The following is a 20,205-nucleotide window of genomic DNA, read 5'->3' as shown; positions in this document are numbered from 1 at the left end:
TTAATTACAATAATGCATAAAATATTACTCAATAACTGTACAAAATTTGAAAATGGGACTCCAAAGGGATCCGGAGTTTTGTAGATTTAGGGTATGGTAGGTTAGGTACTGCATGATAACATATTTGATAGACAAATTCCTAACATTCAAAAATAAAAGTCTAACAGAAATGAAATACAATATTGTTTGAATTAACATACATGAATCTAATGTTTAAATTCCTTGTTATTATAATTACAGGGTGATTCGAAAGTGCGGTCCCACAGGTAACTCCGAAAATAAAATATATATGTTAAATAGTATTAATTGATTTAACTACATACGTGAGTGAGTATGGAGTCTTATTAGGACAATGTTTCGGAGGTCAAACTGCCTCCTTCATCAGGTTCATGGATGTTTCTAGACACCGAGCATAGTGCCACGTAAAAAAAGTGTTGAATGAGGATTCGGTTAAGGGTTAAGGTTAAAAACACTTACAAAAACTCTGCCATATTCCAACTTAAAAAATCTCAGCATGTTAAAAACTTTGTAAAAACAATCCACACTTATATTAAAGTAACTAAAAAAGGATCCCAAGTGGCCGTTACGAATCCAGGCTGATTATGAGGCCTACACTGGTGAGCATCTCCCACCTCACCCGGAAGGTGAAAGTAACCTCCCCTCCTTTAAACCGTCCCTCTTTTATCTCTTACGTCACCAATCCAAAGTGAATTCTCGTTCTTCTTCCGCTGCTTTGATAACCTTCGAAGTAACATAGAAACCTATCTTAGATTCAGCTTTCACTGCCCTATCCCATTTTTTAAGAAAACTAATCCATCCCTCCTCTAAATTACCGTTGTCTCGATTGAGTTTATTCCTATTTCCTGTGTAAATATACGTGGCTTCATAAACATTACCATTTAATTTATTATTATCTTTCTTAATGACTTCTCTTTTTACAATCCTCAGTCCACTTTCAATAATATGCTCAGAGACCCATCTTGGGTACTCCCTCCCCAATATCCTTGTCATGCTCACCCCATCTTATGTGCATGCTTCTTCCTGTCTGTCTTATGTATTCTTTGCCACATTCGCATTCTATCCTATAGAGCCCTTTTTGTTCTTCTGGGTATTCCCCCCTTTTTATATTCAGTGAAATGTTTTTCAATGTTCCAGGGGGCCTTCATACCACATTTTATACCATATTCTCTTACAGTTTTTTCTATTTTTTCTGATAACCCTTTATGATAAGGAATTCCAACAAAAAGATCCTTATAAATCAAATTCCCTACCTCAGCATCTTCCTTTGCATTCACAATGGGTTCGAAGGTATTCTCCCTTTTTATGATCTTTCGTGCTTTTCTAGCTACCTTATTCATTTCTTGATTTGTATACCCGTTTTTTAAACCTACCTCATGAAATTTATTTTTCTTTTTCTATTCTTTCATTGCATAGCCTTTCTGCCCTGATGAAAAAATTAAGAAAAAACATTTGTCTTAATCCTTCCTGAGTGTTCAGATTTTTTGTTAATATACAAGTCGCCAGCTAGCAGTTTATGGAAAACCCCTGTTTTTGTTCCATTATTGGATTTTGTGATACTCAGGTCTAGAAAATTAATCTTCCTGTCGACAAGGTTTTCCCTTGAAAAAACAATCCTTTTTTCCTGCTTTCCTAATTCGTCAAAAACAATATCTAGCTCTTTTTCTTTCCAGATTATTAGAATATCATCGACGTACCTCCCATAGTATTTTAAACTAAACCCTGTTTGCTCTAAAGCAGCTTTTTCTACAAAATGCATGAAAATGCTAGCCACAATGCCCAATAAAGGGGTCTATAGGATAGAATGCGAATGCGGCAAAGAATAGATAGGACAGACAGGAAGAAGCATGCGCATAAGATGGGGTGAGCATGACAAGGATATCGGGGAGGGAGTACCCAAAATGAGTCTCTCTGAGCATATTATTGAAAGTGGACATAGGATTGTAAAAAGAGAAGTCATTAGAAAAGATAATAATAAATTAAATAGGAATGTTTATGATTGATTGATTGATTTAGTTTATTTCACTTTGAGTTTTGTGCCTCTTGGCTAATTTGCGAAAAAGGGGATGAGTGATGAAATGATGAAATTGATGAATGGACATTCACAAACTACCAAGCCCGAGCGGGATTCGAACCCGGGACCCTTGGCATCGCAGCACGATGTGCTAACCACTCGGCCACAGGGTCTGGCAGGAATGTTTATGAAGCTGCGTATATTTGCATGGGAAATAGGAATAAACTCACCATAGATGACGGTAATTTAGAGGACGGATGGATTAGTTTTCTTTAAAAAATGGGATAAGGTAGTGAAAGCTGATCCTAAGATAAGTTTCCATGTTACTTCGGAGGTCATCAAAGCAGCGGAAGAAGAATGAGAATTCACTTTGGATTGGTGACGTAAGAGGGACAGTTTAAAGGAGGGGAGGTTGCTTTCACCTTCCGGTTGAGGTGGGAGATGCTCACCAGTGTAGGCCTCACAATCAGCCTGGATTCGTAACGGCTCTTGGGATCCTTTTTTAGTTATTTTCATATAAGTGTGGATTGTTTTTATGAAGTTTTCAACATGCTGAGATTTTTTAAGTTGGAATATGGTAGAGTTTTTGTAAGTGTTTTTAACCTTAACCGAATCCTCATTCAACACTTCTTTTACGCGGCACTATGCTCGGTGTCTAGAAACATCCACGAACCTGATTAAGGAGGCAGTTTGACCTCTAGTAAGACTCCATACTCACTCACGTAAGTAGTTAAATCAATTAATACTATTTAACGTATTTATTTCCTTTAATAATGAGTAACACGCACAAATCTACAATATGTTAAGGTAACTCCGTTATTAGTACGCATTGCAAAAAATGGAAAGAGGGGAAAGTTGTTGGAAACAAGTGAGTTTCAGTCTAAAGTGCTTGAATTTTCAATGTAGCATGCACTGTTCAGGCTGTACACTGATACGAACCTCATTGGTAGCCGAAAATGCCACATTCTTGGTCCTGAATACTGCAAGCGCATGATATAGCAATACCATACAGTACAGGGTAAATTAAGAATTGATGACAATAATTATAGGCAAAATAAACAAGTATTCAAAATGTGAACATGTGATGTGCACACCCCTCCTTTCCCCAGACCATTAGAAAAGGCTAAAAATGTATAAATGAGAATCAGGCTGCAATACATAAGTACTTCACACTGTGCCACTGCACGTGTCACACATTCACATCTTTATACTTTAGTATAAACATTTGTTAGTTTACCTTTAATTATCTTCATCAATTCTTAATTTACCCTATATTGTATGGTATTGCTATGCCATGCAGTATTCAGGACCAAGCAGTATTCGGCTACCAATGAGGCTCGTATCAGTGTACAGCCTGAACAGTGCATGCTACATTGAAAATTCAAGCACTTTAGATTGAAACTCACCTGTTTCCAATATCTTTTTCCTCTTTCCATTTTTTGCTATGTACACTAATAACAGAGTTACCTATGAGACTGGACTTTTGAATCACCCTGTATTTATAATAACTGGGAATTTAAACATTAGATGCATGTACGTTAATTCAAACAATATTGTATTTCATTTCTGTTAGACTTTTACTTTTGAATGTTAGGAATTTGTCTATCAAATATGTTATCATGCAGTAACTAACCTACCCTAAATCTAACATAACTCCGGATCCCATTGGCATCCCATTTCCAAATTTTGTACAGTTATTGAGCAATATTGTATGTATGACATATAATTTTAAAAAATAATTAAAAGACCCATTTTTGAGAAAATGGCAACAAAAATTTTCTTTACACCACCTTCAATTGTTTTTTTTACCCTGACATAGGCTTGCAATATCTTGTGTGAAAGAGCCCTTCAAGACCTTTCCACCACCATGTGAATCACTTTTATAGGTGTCCTGATTGCTGAAATATTGTTCAGCCTGTTCCTGAACCACTTTGTACAACTCTTCCTGATTTAAAGCTAACAAGATGTTGGAAAAAAATGGACAAAATTGCACAGTTTGCAACACTGTAATTTCTGAAATGCAAAAGATATGGATCTACAACTTTGCATATTTTCCTACCTCGGGTGTTTCTTTCAGTATGCCAAATTTCAAATGAATCAAAATATGTGAGGTTGAAAAGTGCCTCTTCATTGGTTGATTTCACATGGAATGGATCTGTTTTTTCTTTCTTCCACGTCCTTGAAAATAATATCTGAAATACCAACCTTAGAACCCTACGGCAGTTTCAGTGTATAGTCAGTCCATAATAATAATGGTGTACAGTAAATACATACATACTACTTTTTCAGATTCAGCCCACCCTCCCCCTCCCACCTTGCTCCAAACGGCTTCCTGTCAACAAAATTCCGAATTTCCATGTATGAAATGTAGCAACTTTATTTTATGCACTACACCATTGATACTAATCTCAAAGAAACACCGCATGTACTTTCCTGTACTGGTGGCAGTCTTTACAAAGAACAGCAGCTGTTGTCTTTCCTTCATAAGCATTGTTTAGAACTGTTATTTCTTTTATAAAACACAATATGCCGTTGGCCTGCCTCAAACAAGCTTTGTTTCAAACTACAAAACATGTGGTTCTTGTGGTCAAAGCAAGCAAAAAATGAAGGAAGTTACTAGTAAGTCTTCAGTTTCATTGCCATAAAAAAAAAGTAAAAAGTAAAAGTGTTCCCCTGTGCATAGCACCACGCCATGAAGGCGTATAGGGGGTGTGGGGGTAACGCCCCACACTTTCTTGATCCGGTCGTGAGTGAGGGTGATGTGATCAGCATCACGCCCCTGACCGCCTTTACCCCCCAGGGTTTCCTGCAGGTACCCATGTTATTCGACGCTGGGTGGGTGCCGGGGCCGCTTCCATCATTATAAAAGTTCCCGGATTTGAACTGGTCGGGGATCGAACCTGGGACCTTTAGCATGGTAGTCAGACGCATTACCGACTGAGCCACCACGGCCATATTTTCATATAAGCCTACTGAAAGTTGGTTTCATGCTTTCTTTATTTTCAACACTGTACCCCCTAAATTTCATTCTGCACCCCCTCAGCACCCCTGGATGATTAATCCTGGCCCCCTGGTGATGTACACAGGCACTTAAAAACAATGACAGCCACCCAAAGTCTCTTCTGTCAAATCATGTTATTTCTGTGTCCTCCTCATAGTATATTTGAAAAAGGCAGGACAAAAATGCATATCAAGATATGCCATGCTACTTTATACTTAATAATATTTCTTTTTCAGATTTCTATTCACTAAGGTGATTTGTTTTGATTAAAATATTCTAAGCACTGCAACACATAAAAACTCCCAAAAATGCACCTTCGTTAAGTCGAAAATTATTTCTAAAGCAGTCTCACACAGTCTACAGGCTTATACCACGATATCTTTCACCAATAGTACCAAACAGTTTCAAATATCAGCAGTTGAAACATGAGGTTCAACAGCTAAGGTGGCCCAGAGTGGGGCACAACCCGTCTATCTGAAACAGAACAACTGGCCCACCCTGTGAAAATGTAATAAGCTTTGATTGATTGATTAGTTATATTATGTCGCTTTTTCTGTCACTTTTGCCTAATAGCGACAATGATGAGTTATGATGTGATGAAATTGATGAAGGGACAATAACAAAGAACACCCATGACCAGCCCGGGATTCGAACCTGGAACCCTTAGTGTCATAGCATACTGTGCTTACCACTCTACAATGGAAGTTGGCATGTAATAATAAGAACATTTCACAATGGAAATAAAATGAAAGTATAAAGATAATGACAAATATACTTTTTTCTTTGAAAATATGGTGAACTTAAATCTTTGACAACCAACCAGTGTCCAGTCTGGCACCACCACTGAAAAAACGTTACAATTGTCAGGAATTACAGTGATTCTATCTGTGCACTACGGGGTCACATGGCAACGATTTTCTGTATGCAGAATACTACACCCCTATGGAACCATGTGGTAGGAAAACTTATGAAATGTTGGTGGCACTGAAGAGGAGAATTTTGACTGCATGTTAAACACGAGCAGTGCAAAGTTGCATTTTTATACATATTACATTATTCTCTCTGCCAAAAGGGTGAAAATGATGCACAGATGTGCAAGAAGATTAGTGACATATATGGATGTGATGCTATACGTGAATAAATGGTTCTAAGATTGTTTGCCAGATTGAAATGAGGGAATTTCAGCCTGGAAGATGAGTATCATGCTGGGTGACTTAACAGTGGACAATGACCAAATTAAGGCACAAACTGAGTCTAACCCAAGATCGTCGACCAGAGAAATAGCAGAGGTGCTGAACATGGGCGTATTTAAGTCGGGGTTTAACGGGTCCAACCCCCCCCCCCCCCTTTTTTGGTTCAGTAAACTTTCCAGATTACCTGTTCTATCTGCTATGCCAGAGACTTATTTGCAAAAAATTCTTCAGACTCATTTTGTTCTCACAAATTATAAGCATATAGAATGCGATACGGATGGGAAAGAAATTAATTCCACACACCAGATGGTACTGCAAAGCAAATGTCTGCAATCTCCTGATAGTTTCGGAATTTCTCTGGAAAATACTCAGAAAACTCCTGACGTTTCACAAATTCTATAATGACACATGTAATTTCTGCCCAAAGCAGCTGCTTGTGAACTTATAGCGCGAACATTATAATTTCATTAGAAGTTCCCGATATGGTTTGTTACCATTCAAGATTTAAGTATTCCTCAGGTTCTAATTTTTGATAATTTGAAATTACCCAACTGTTTGATAATCCCGAAAGTCGATAAACCATTTTCCAAACTGTACAGAATGGGAAACTTGTCCCTATTGGCGATTGTAACTGCATCTGGATTAGCTTCAGCTATTAATACTTCTACTCTCTCTGGGTTGAGTGGGTGTGAATTTAGGGGAAAAAAAATAGTTTGTGAAGAATATGATAGTGCTGATGTAATGGGTTGTAGAATTAAGGGGGTTTGATAGATAGATAATTTCAGAGAAGTGTCCAAAAGCAATTTTGTACATTGTTCAGCACATATTGTAACCCTGGCTATTGCCCATTTCTGTGGAATTTCTGCGATATTGAGACTATCAAATCAGTTACTACAATTTTTTTCCCTCGAGTCTTCTCAAAGGAGCAGCCCCCCCATGGTTAGCACAACGTGGGTCCCGGGTTTGAAACCCGGAATGGGCATGGCCGTTTGTGGGTGTCATCAATTTCATCATGACATCACTCATCCCAATCTTCGGGAATTAGCCAAAAGTGGCACAAAAAGCGAAATAAAATAATGGAAATAAATAAATCAATCATCTCAAAGTAATTTGGTTGTAAAGAATGCAGTGCAAGAAGATAGATAGGGAAGTTCTGTAACGTTCTCAAGTTGTTTAACACAAGATGGACAGAGAAATATCAATACTCAGTAGGGTGACTTGTGAAATCATATACACTAATAGTAGAAACTTTACTGTTGTCCATTGTTGGACCATTTTGTATAGAAATGAACCAAAGTTTATCTGAACACAGTCAACATATTGAAAAATTGCAACAACTTATTCCAATATGAAATGCCTATTAATCATTCATTGGAACAGTGTGTCAAAATGTTGGATGGCCTGGTTGATATTTTTTACATTTTCAAATCTGAATGAAAAATGTGGCAAATAGTAATTGAAAAGACATGTCCAGGGTCTGCATTGTAGGCAGTATAAAATTGTGACAAACTCTTGTACTCAAATATGCACAAATTGTTGGTGATCTTGGCTACACTGCCAGTTTCATCTTCAACACCTGAGAGGATGTGTTTAACATTAAGGAGGTTGAAATAATGTCATTGCAATTCAACGGGAAATCCTCGACTAATGGACTCTGCACTGTTAAGTGTACATACATACGAATATTAAAATAACACCGATGATGTTATTTTCAATTTTGTAGCAAGGAGGAAAAGACTAATTCTAACATTGTAATTCTTTTTTAAAGAGAAACTGGGATTTGCTTAGAAAAGTTAGAAGTTCGTAGATAGACTTAATTTAATAAATGTGAGACCTTTCATGTGGTGGCAGAGTGGATTTTGATAGCCAGACCATAACTAGGGATGCTATATGTCCTGGATTTTCAGGGACAATCCTGGAATGGTATCATTTATCTTCGGGATACACAAATGTCCTGAAATCGGGTGGGAAAGAAGAAATGATTAAGACTACACTTTCCTAAACTTTTTTTTATATTTAAATGTGTGAACGTAATTTTAAACTGCTCATTTTACAAAACAATCTAACTCTACATTGAACGACTCCCTCTTCATTATACAAGAGTTAATGAGATACAGATGGTACTGCAAACATCTTTGACTTCATGCCGCCGTCTGCTAGCAGTGCTGAATTTCAGTTACGATTCTCTTCCATTGTATTGTAACCTGCTTACTATAAGGAGTCAGTGCTTGGGTGCCTATCTGTCCAGTCCACAGTTTTCAAATAAAGTTCCCACACAATGTGTGATTTAAATGACAATTATGTATACAACTTTATTGGGTCCAGCCCCTCCCCCACACCCCTCTGCTCCCTAACAAGCTACCTGTCACTAGTGAACTGGATTTTCACTTATGAAATATAGGAACCCTAATAAACCAAAAGTTGAACCCCTTCCTTACGCGAGCTATATATATGCCCATAGTGCTGAACATACTTAAAAGTACTGTTTACAAACATTTGGCATAACTTGGATACAGCTCTCGCTATGATATTTGGATCCCACTTGAACTGTCATAAAAAAACTGCCTTGATCATTATTCCACCTTTGATATGCTTCTGAAACAGAATAAAATGGGCCTTTTTTAAACAAATGATGGCTGATGATAAAAAGCAGATTGTATATGACAATGCTATGCAAAAACCAACATGAGGGTAAACCGCAAACCACCAAAGCGAACATTGTGTTTGTTCTTTGTCTATTTTGTAAGTTCATTCTCCCTCCTCATTATCAAAATTAATGTAGAGGCATGAAAAACAAGATACAGTAACTAAAATTGAAATCATCCTAGTTTCCTTCTCTCTTATTATTCAGTTGTGAAACTAATACATTTAATGCTTCTGAAGTGTACAAGAAACTAAATAAGTATGAAAAACTAATAAAGAATATGGAGGACAGAATCAAGAAAATATGCACAAAAGAATGTGAAAAAGAAGGCAAAATGAATAGCCTATGGAAACAGCTGGAAAAGAATGGCTAAGAGAAGGAGGATAGACTGGACATAAACAGAAGAAGGAAGAAAAGTGGCAGGGGAGAAGAGGAAGAGATAGAAAAAGAGAGGTGGTTTGGAATAAGGAGTATGGGGAAGACCACAGAAAAGATATGCAAAATGCTTAGGAAAGCGGGCATTAAAACGTACAGGAAGGGAGGGAGAAGCATCTTAAGAATAGCGAAGAATGCAAACCAGAGAAGAGGAAGAGGAAGGGATTATCTACAAAGTAAAATGTAAAGAATGTTAGTGTGTGTACATAGGAGAAACGAAAAAGAGGCTGAAAGACAGGTTGAAGCAACATAGGGATGATGTACGACTTAAGAGAGAGAGAAATGCGATATTTAAACACACGAGAGAAACAGGACATGACATAGAGTGGGATGAGGCTAAGCAGATAGGAAGGGAGAAGAGAATACTGGTGAGAAAATGGAAGGAGGCCAAGGAAATAGAGAAGAAAGGTGAAGAAGACACAATGAACTGGAATGGGTGAATGAAGATAAACAAAGAATGGAAGAAGGTGTTAGAAAGAGTGGAAAGGACAAGAGAGAAAGAGGAGAGAAGAAGGAAGAAAGAAAGGAAAAAGAGTGTGAGAAAAAGAGTCCAACCACCTTCCAGGTGAAAGGAAATGTTTAGCTAAATCGCCTGTCAGGTGAAAGTACAGTTGACAAGGGAAGGCCACCTGCTGGAATGTTCCAGGAAAACAACTTTCTAATAGTCTTCTGTCTGGAGGGGAGTAATTTTTGTGTATATATATATCATCCTGTTTTGTACATTGTTTCATTTGTACATGGTACAGAGTCTGAAGAAGACCTTGCTAGAAGGTTGAAACGTTACGTTTAGTTTATGTTTTATAATAAAATAAATTTCTGCCTCGGTCAGCATATTGAGTTTTTCATATCATGGAAACAAGGCTTGATGGTGTTACAAATAAGTATGTATTTTATTAATTTTAAAAACTTTACATTTTTAACACATTATATTCTGATAGTAGAAATCTGTTGCTTGCAAGTGCATTAAGAGCAAACAATGGTGAACCGCATAATTGAATATTATTTAGATTTCCCCATTTGGCACACACTTCGATTTCCATTTTCAGTTATTTGTGAATTCAGAATTTCCTGTTCCTGGAAAATTTCCCTGCTGGAAACAACATGGCTTCTATGTTCTGCACTGACAAAATAACATCATGGGAATGTCAGAGTGGTAATAGGTCAATGATCACCAACCAAGGGAACAGCAAAGGATCTAGGGTTGAGGGTGTGTTGGGTAGTCTATGTACAACAGTTGAATCTCCCGGAAAGAAGTTACCCTGGGCACTTTCTGAGCATGCTTGAGAAGCCATGTTTCCTTTCCCCGAGACAAGGCATTTCGAAGGAGCCAGGGTAGTCTCACCTATCAGGAGATTTCACGGCTTGGAGAAAACTTCTCATACATTCACAGGCAAATGGTTCAAACTATTCACACGCTGGATGTAAAGAAATGTAGGAATTGAAGATTGGTTTGAAAGAATACCACGAAGAACGAAAAATAAAACTTTCTCAAATCATAGCCAGGACATCTCCGATTACCTAGGTGACCCAAAGCATATGCTCCTGTGGAGAGGCAAGTGCCTTTGGGGTAGAGGATGAAGTTTTCCCACGAAGGGTGGGACTATTTTTCAAAATTTTCATTTTGTGTGGTAAGTGTTTATTGCTTCCATCCATTATATATATAGGGTTAAAATCCACTTCTGCTTCAAAATTTGTCCAATCTTTCTTCTATAAGATATATTTGCCAGTGTTTAGCTGCACAATGCCTTACGAACAAAATCCTGGGTATGCTAGTGCTGCCAACCCTCCAACACTCCTGCATCCTCACTCGCTTCTATCTGGCACCTTTACTTCCCCATTTGTACTCACAATAATAGGCCCACAACAATAAAATAAAAATACAAGGTACTCACCTGTAGTTCAACGGAAACTTGTTGTTTGGCCCCTTCACATTCTTTTTCAAGATTAGTGTAATTTTCTATCACTTCCTTCACTTCAGTCTCACGATCATACACGGACACCTAAAGCAAACATATTATGGAAATTAACTGTTGGTATTAAATCGGCAGTTAGTAATACAGAGTATTCTCAAATATATATTTGTTCAAATATTTAATTCATAGATGGTATGTAGATTAAGAAGTAAGATTATGACAAACAAACACTTTCATCAAAAGTTAAATTAATTTAAGTTAAAACACGCTATATATATCCATCTCTTTTTATCATTATTTTATGGTGTTTTTTTCTCTCTCTGCAGGTTTAATGCAGCAATATGGATGAATGACAAACATTGATCCAGTTAAAATCCCATGGTATCCCCCAGCTAACCCCAAGGCTTGACCTAACATCCTCCCAACTTTTGCTACTTCTAGTGCTAGTTTATGCATTGGCAGGAACTGCAACCTAAAACTGACAAGAGTACACAATCACATTAAAGAGGGTCCCTCAGATGACAGCATGTGTATTCTGAACAGAATTTCCATTTTCTGAGAGCTCACAATGAGAGACATTAGTTCTCTCAATCATTTTCGGAGCTAAATCAACCCAAAAGAATCTCTTTACCATTCATTTTCAAAGAAGCTTTAAGGCATACTGAACTACAACATTGTGTAATGCTAACTTGCTTATAATCCAATAATAAATTTTACTCAACTCCATGTTGCAACAGTCCCAGGAAGGCCAAGGCCTACCAAGAGGCTTCTCCCTTATGCTCAGCAAATATTTGGAACTCCAATTAGGGATTTCTTGCATCAAAGGCAGAGGGGAGCACACTCCTTGACAAATAAATACACGTTTACTCCGAATATTCATTTTCATGCAGTATGACTGCCCCTATCCTAAAAATATTCCTGCTCCCCCTCACATTTCTTTTGGTGCCATCACAGAAGTAACCATTCCCAGCTGGAATTTTCTATTGGTTCCAATTGAAATTTCAATTGGATTGAATTGGTTTCAATTGGAATGAATTGGATTCTATTGGATGCCTAATATAGGTATTGAAATGTATTGGTTTCAATTCGGAATACCAACTGAAACCAATTGGAAAATCAAGACAATTTCCAATTGTAAGTTTGTAAATAGAATCAATATGTTATAAATTCATTAAATCACATTCCCTGTGATTTAGAAGTTCATTTTTCTTGAACTGAACTGAATTTCTTCTGAATTCTAATGCATACTACTGAAGTCATATTTAGCTTGAAAAATACGTAAGAAGAACTCTTTCTTAAAAACCAACTCAACCTTAAACCAGCTAGTAGTTGGAATAAATGTTCATATTAGTTCTTGTTTTTTTGCAATATGGAATTTCCATGGTTATTCTTATGTGTAAAAAAAGGTAAAGTGTTCCCCTGTGCTTAGCACCACGCCTTGAAGGCATATAGGGGGTGTGGGGGTAACAACCCACACTTTCTTGATCCGGTCGTGAGTGGGGGTGATGTGATCAGCGCCATGCCCCTGACTGCCTTTACCCCCCGGGTACCCATGTTATTTGAACCCAGGACCTTTAGCATGGTAGTCAGACACGTTACCGACTGAGCCACCGCGGCCACTTACGTGTTTGTAATGCAATTCAAAAAATGAGCAATCTTTTGATCAACTAAGTCGATCTCAACAGTGTTTTGTTTGTTTATCACTTTTTCAAGTGTTATGGGTCAGATTCTTTGTTTAACCTAATTTGTTGCTGTTTTTGCAAGTATAAAGGAAGAACATGTAAATGTATGACTCTAGCAACATGTTTATCGATTTTCTATAAGTGTGTTAAACAAAATGAAGCTGCAGTGTCAAAAACGTGTTCATATATTTGAAAAAAAATTGTATGTGAAAGTTTTTGTAAGGTAAAAATTCCACATGCTTTACCAGAGATTTGTTTTAGTTGTTTTATATGACTTCTCCATTGCATTTACAGATGTATACATAAGAATTTTTCATAAGCAATATATTGAAAACAATAAAATACTTTCCAACAGAAACCAATTCATTACAATTGACCAATTGGTTCCAATTGGCCAATCAGTTCCAATTGACCAATCGGTTTGAATAGACCAATCAGTTCTGATAGTGTGTCTAAAACCTCATACTGGCTATCAGAACCAATTGAAAAAATTTCAGCTGGGTTCAGCTATGAGAAAGCTCACAACAATAAATGGTGTCTACAGGATGAACTATGAAAGACTCCTGTCCCGCACCGTGGCCGGCACATGGGCTCCAGCTATGGAATGCGTGCAGGTTCGAGTCTCCTTGGGGAAGCATAACAACTTTTCTCCTGAGATTTCGGCCTGTGTATGAGGCTGTTGGACACCCACCATGGTGAGAAACTTGGGGAGCTAGGAATAAATAGCGTAACGGAGTCAAAGAAACCTACAACATCGACTGGAGGTTTGTCGTACTGACCACATGTCAATCTGCAACTGGTTGGATGATCTCAGCAGTTGGTAGGTTGGCCCTGGCCCTCACAGTCTGTTGCACCACAGGTTATTTATATTATGAAAAACTCCTTAATATATTGTAAATCTGTAGTTTCCACTCTTTTTTAGAACACTAAAACAAGATTATTAAAATAATTTGAAAATTTATATTATATGTAATTCACATCATCTGCGAGAATTCCATACTGTATATACTACAATGGGAGTTCTTAATTTTATGAAGCAATTAATGTTGAAAACAAAGGCTACATACTAATGTCAAAAGATTAAGCAAAGATTGTCTGTGTTTGAAAATATTGAATTTGTATATTAAGTTTATATAATTGGTTTGTAAAAATAAAAATGTTCTATTTTATTTACATAAGCGAGAAAATATCAGTATTGTATTTGTATTTTTGATATTTAGTGTCACTTTCCTGCCACTTAGAACAATGAGGATAAGTGATGATTACATGAAATTGATGATGGAACACCCTGGTGTTCAAACCCAGGAACTTTGGTCATGAGATTAAAAGTTTTATTTCTTTAAGAAGGAGAAATGTAGTGCAAATGCAGCCCTCAAAGGTCTCAAAAACTATCAACATGTGGTGCTTACAGTTCTTTGAAAATACTCACCATAGAAATACTTCTGCTTTAGGTAGATAGAAACACAACATTTAATCTTAAACGCGATTATAGACAAGAGAGTATTACAAAAAATTGCATAAGCACTTGAACTTACCATAATATTGTCTAGGACCTTCTTCTTTTCCTCAGAAGGTAGTTCTTTACTAATGGCCACTCTTGTCTTTGTTTCCATAACCCATTCTATGACAGCATCTAAGTGGGCAGAATACTTTTTCAAAGAGGACAGCTTGCATTCGATATACTCTCTGTGGTCAGAGAGGCCAGAAGATGCCTGGAAAATAAAAATTTTACATTAGAAACAAGGTAAATAACGTGATTAACTCTCATATATAGCTTACAAACAACTAGTCAAGTTTCAAGAGCCTGAAAACCAGAGAAACTGTAAAAACCTTTGAAAAAATATATTGTTTATTTTCTGTTATGCAACAATATTAGATGATATCTGCAGCTAACCTCAAGGCTCAAGCAAACGTCTTTCCCTCCCCCCCCCCCCCCCAACTAAAACCTAACAATTTCCACTTCCAGTACTGAACATAAATTAAGAGTATTTGAAAATAAAATCTTTAGAAAAGTATTTGGACCTAAAATGGATGAGGAGACAGGTGAGTGGAAAAGGTTACATAATTTAGAATGGTATCATTTGTATTCAAGTCCAGATATTACTAGAATAATTAAATCAAGAAGACAGGTGGGCAGGCCATGTGGCATGAATGGGAGAGGAAAGAAGAGTTTACAGGATTCTTGTTAGGAAACCTGATGGTAAGACACCAGTAGGAAGACCAAGACAAAGCTGGAGGGATAACTTTCAGATGGACCTAAAGGAAATCAGAAAGGATGGAAAAGATTGGATTAATCTTTACCAGGATAGGGACAGATGGAAGACTTGTGTTGCTGCAGCCATAAACTTTCGGGTTTAAGAATGCTAGAGAGTTAGTTATTTATGTAGTACTGCTTATATCCAGTCACCGTTATTAATATATATATATATATTCACAATAGAGAAACGATATTAATTATTACTTCAAACTTTCATAGTCTGTATGACAAACTATATCATAAAACCTTTCAAGCATAGTTCAGAAACAGAACATTTGTTAACATAAATTCTTTACCCACTCAAAGGAAAAACAAAATACTTGCTACAGAAGTTGCTCACCTTGTCCATGATTGAGCCAAGTTTCTTCAGTTGCTCGGAATCGACTTGCTGTTTTGACCTTTTAATCTTTTCAAGTTCTTGTTTTTTCCCTGCTAACTCCTCTTCTCTGGCCTGCAAAAAGAGATCACGTTTTTTTCACTCTTAGTTTGGTCACCAAATGCAACAATTCAACACAAGTATGAACACAACACTGAGCTACGATAAAAAGAAACATCATGGGCTCCTATTATAAAAATCTGGGAACTGCATCTTGCCTGCACAAGTGTTGGATCTGATCTCTAGGGGAATGTGCCAAAGGAACGACGAGAGAAAAAAAAAAAAAGAAAACAGACGCCACTAGAGAATCTTACAAATAGCTTTCCCGATGTAATATTTCAAATGGAGCATCTAATGATAACCGTATGAAAAACTTCGCAAAGTTCTGTCACTGCTCATTATGTCTAGTAATGAACCTTCCAATGCACACATCACATAACTCACACTTACAACTACCTGAGTGTCAAATTGTGGCTTCTGTCCAAAAAGATTGAGAATTTCTTCTTCATATGCATGTTTTCAGATTGTTATTCCCTCTTCTTTTCACTTTCCTTACTCTTCTTTAAACTTCCTTAACAATTGCCCTATTTTGCATTAACCTCCTTTCACCAAAATAAAATAAACACACGCACACACTTCCCATGCACAAACAAAGCCCTCTAGTGGACTAAATTTAGACTTGGCAATGTATGGTATCCCACGTCTCTCCCAACTCATCACATCCCTCACACACTTCTGGTGCTTTTATTTGTAGCATTCTCGTTGTCTCAGTCACTCTCTACAGTGTAGCATACTCACAATTTAAAAATGTCACCAAATTTATGGACGAGTGCCAAAGGTAACATATGCTTCTCTTCATGCACCATCACTACTGGTGTGGTATAAAGAGTCTGATTAAGTAGCAGAGAGATCAAATATTTTTCTACTAATTAGTTATAAAAGTAAGGACTGGTATATTTCAGAAAGTTATTATTAAAGTTATGAGAGATGTTCAAAACCACACTTGATTCATTTACTATATATATATTTGTTTCATTCTGAACCACAAATATTCCTATATTGAAAAATTTCAAGTGTTAGATATTTAAAGTAAAAGTGACAGAGGAAGTAAATATTACTGGCTATTTAATATCCATTACTAGGGGCACATATTTATGGTGAATAAAAGTTCAAAGATTTCTGTACCAAAACAGGACACTTTTCAGGATGAAAAGTGGTACATAAAATGGCATTTTGGTGTTAAATGGTGAATATAATCCTAAATTTGTTTTTAAATCTATACTTAATACACAAAATAAACATTTCCTTTCTAATAGCATATTTATGTAGTTATCAGAGTATTAAGTCAAACAAGTGTTCCCAGGTTACCAGTCAGGTTAAATCTGCTTTAGCTTCAAACGTTTCGAGCGCATACATTGCTCTCATCGTCAGGGAATGTAAAAAATGGAGACCAGTGTAGGCTTATATACACGACTATGATGGGGCGGAGCTTGGATATACTGTCTTCCTATTGGCTCCCTCTGGATCCTGGTGTTCTTATTGGCTGGTGTCGTGTGTTTATGGAGGAGTGGGTTTCAGGCGTGACTGAGCTGGAGTCCCATGTTCCTGTTGAGATTGGTGTTTTCCCGTGAAATGCCTATGGCTTCTTTTACTCATCGGTCCCAGTATAGACTCCCAGTATCTACCAGGAGAAGATCGCAAAACTTGTGAGTAACCAGGCATACACCTAGGGTCCCCCCCCCCCCCCCTTAGTGGAGCAGAAAACAAACCTTCTTCTCAAGAAATCCAGCTTAACTGAAGATATTCACAAACATCTGACAGCACATGGCAGCCAGCCTCCCAGATTGTATGGCTTACCAAAAATCTACAAAGTGATGTCCCCCTGAGACCCATTGTCAGTGCTATAGCCAGTCCAACCTACGGAATCGCCAAATACCTCACATCACTGCTTCAACCTCTAGTCGGACAATATGAACATTACGTCAAGAACTCCAATGAATTCGTCCAAGAACTGAAGAAACTCAAGATCTCCCAAAACGACCTTCTCGTCAGTTTTGATGTTGTCTCCCTGTTCACCAGAGTCCCAGTGAAAGACACATTGGAACTTCTGGGAAGCCACTTTCCACCAGCCATAGTTAATCTCTTCCACCACACACTCACTTCCACATATTTCGTCTACATGATGGAGTTGTCATGGATTCACCACTCTCACCGGCGGTCACGAATTTCTACATGGAACATTTTGAACATGAAGCACTGAAAGACACTCCCAACCAACCTTCCTGTTTCTACAGATATGTGGATGACACTTTCATCATTTCCTGGATTTCCTGAACAACTGGCATTCTAACGTTCAGTTCACCATTGAGATAGAAGAAGATGGCTGCTCCCATTCCTGGACATCCAAATCTGCCGCAAACCAGATGGTACCCTCGGACAGTGTGTATAGAAAACCCAAGCACACCGACCTGCACCTAAATGCCAAAAGCTTCCATCACAAAGCACAGTGTCTAGCCATTCTGAACACTCTTGCCCACAGGGCAGTAACCATTTTGGACCAGGAGAATCTACAGTCAGAATTTACTCATCTCAGAACCACACTTCAGCAGAATTAATAATACCACATCAGAGATATCAACAGGGTGATCAATAAAGCAGTTTCATCTCAGCAGAGACCAACCACAGACTCAGTGTGGACCTTAGAAGGCCCGATTCTTCACAACCCAGAGAAGCCGAGCATGAGGACGAGGCCCTTACAAGGACCGATTCTGCACCACACAGCCCCTCTACCAGTAGCAATTCAATGTGCATGGAGAACTAACTCTACCTTACTTACTTTTCTCGGAAAACTGATAAACATAATATGAACATCCATGCCTTACCCAGGATTCCAAACCAGGACTTTGGGTTTCATAGCAACACAAAATCATTTTCATAGTGAAGGATTCGGAACAGTCATTCTTTCCCTCCTTTACACTCTTCTTTTGTCTATTTACTTAAATACAAAATTAATTGTTTGTCACTCACATGCTTCATTCTTCTCTGAGCAAGAATGGAAGTATAGGGGTCTGGCAAAATACATATCTACCATTTTAAATATATTTTCTTAAGTAACACAATACAGCTATTATAAAGCAAGATAGTGGTAATTGATAGATAACACAACACCATTTGCAAAGCAATAACACAACACTGTTCACTTTGTCTCATTTTTAAAAAATCACATCAGGTAGATGGCCACCATTCCATGTTGCACACTCACAGAGTCGACAAACAAAATTATCCATTACAAACACCATCATTGCAAGTGGATTGAATGGACTTCTTCGCTAATTCTTCTCTTCAGGGTCTCTAAGTTAGGGATATGTGTTCAAAAACTCATACCCCCAGAGAAAGAAATCATAGGCAGTTAGATTGGGCAATCTTGGATGCCATGTTATGTTCCCAAAACATGCGATGATTCTGCCTGCAAACACATTACGTAACGTTGCCATCATTTCTTGAGCAATATGTTTAGTCTTGTTGGAAATAAATTACAGACATCCAGATTGTGTGTTGTTCTGGTACTCTTCCATATCTCTCAGTGTTAATGCTGTTGAAATATATGCTGAGGACCTACCATACAATGATTACTTTTAAAATATGCCTCTACCATAAAAGCAGAGTAAGGTGTTCAGGGGCTCGATGCTCCATTGCTACAGAAATTGCATCCCTCATGCTCTTACCTAGTATGCTAGGCTTCATTCCTACTGCAGGGCTAAAGGGAGTACCAATCTTTCAAAGTGGTAGATATATATTGCCGGACCCTGTAGAATCGAAGAAATTTAACATGAACATACCTTCACCATATTCAGTCTCACAGAGAGTGATGTATCATCTGATGGGTTGGCGGTTGACTCCAAGAGAGCTATAACTTGATCCAACCAAATCTGTGTAGCATCCAAAACATTCTTTACATTCTCCTTTTCCTTAGAAGAAGCTTCCATGGCAGCAATTCTGAAAGAGAAATTGTTCAATGATGATGTGCAATCTCAGATAGCACATAAGCTTGTGGCAAGCCTACGATAGCTTCCTTATAGCTTGTCAAAGCAAGCTTGACATGGCAAGCTGGACATGAGCTTGATGCATGTGATACCTAGTGTGATTGGATGCATTTTTTAAATAATAAAACAATAGACACACCCATTTAATATAACATTAGAGACACACTTATTAAACATAAACAATAGTGACAAAATGAAATAAAACCGAAATACAGTGGAATGAATTCCAATGTGAATAAAACACCAAAGCTTATATTTCCTGCAGCATACACTAGATGGCAGTGTATGTAAAACAAACATAAGTTTTAGTAACACAAATAAGCATAACTTTGATTGTAATTAGTGAAAAATGTGTTTTATTATCCTTCGAAAGATGTGTGAATATTTAAGTTGCAAGGAAGATCAGAAACTCCTATGATAAATATTTTTATCCCAGACTATATAATCAGGAGCTACGTACTGCAAAGGGACACTGATTACCAGCGTATAGTTAGAGATTGGTTAGTTCATCGAACTCTCCAGCCTAACCATTGCCTATTTTGGTGGGAGCAGGAAAAGTTTTATCATCAGTTGCAAAAGAGAAATTGTAATGTTACATTACAAACATGGGTGTTTGCTGTTAATTAGCT

General features: G+C 37.5%; 1 protein-coding gene across 16 annotated transcripts in view; it reads right to left on the bottom strand.

Annotated features, from left to right (window-relative positions):
- Nucleotides 1–20,205, bottom strand: part of Dys (Dystrophin) — a 1,073,030-nt gene that overhangs the window by 797,114 nt on the left and 255,711 nt on the right. For all 16 annotated transcript variants that reach the window (XM_083123868.1, XM_083123876.1, XM_083123873.1 and 13 more), the window contains 4 exons: nt 19,373–19,529; nt 15,498–15,608; nt 14,436–14,612; nt 11,198–11,305 (listed from right to left, as the gene is read on the bottom strand). In XM_083123868.1, the coding sequence (XP_082979994.1) occupies nt 11,198–11,305; nt 14,436–14,612; nt 15,498–15,608; nt 19,373–19,529 (553 nt within the window). The remainder of the gene's footprint in view (nt 1–11,197; nt 11,306–14,435; nt 14,613–15,497; nt 15,609–19,372; nt 19,530–20,205) is intronic.

The sequence above is a fragment of the Lepisma saccharinum genome, chromosome 6 (assembly GCF_977018435.1).
Source record: "Lepisma saccharinum chromosome 6, izLepSacc3.1, whole genome shotgun sequence".
NCBI classification, from domain to species: domain Eukaryota; kingdom Metazoa; phylum Arthropoda; class Insecta; order Zygentoma; family Lepismatidae; genus Lepisma; species Lepisma saccharinum.
This window is presented reverse-complemented; position numbering and strand designations above follow the sequence as displayed.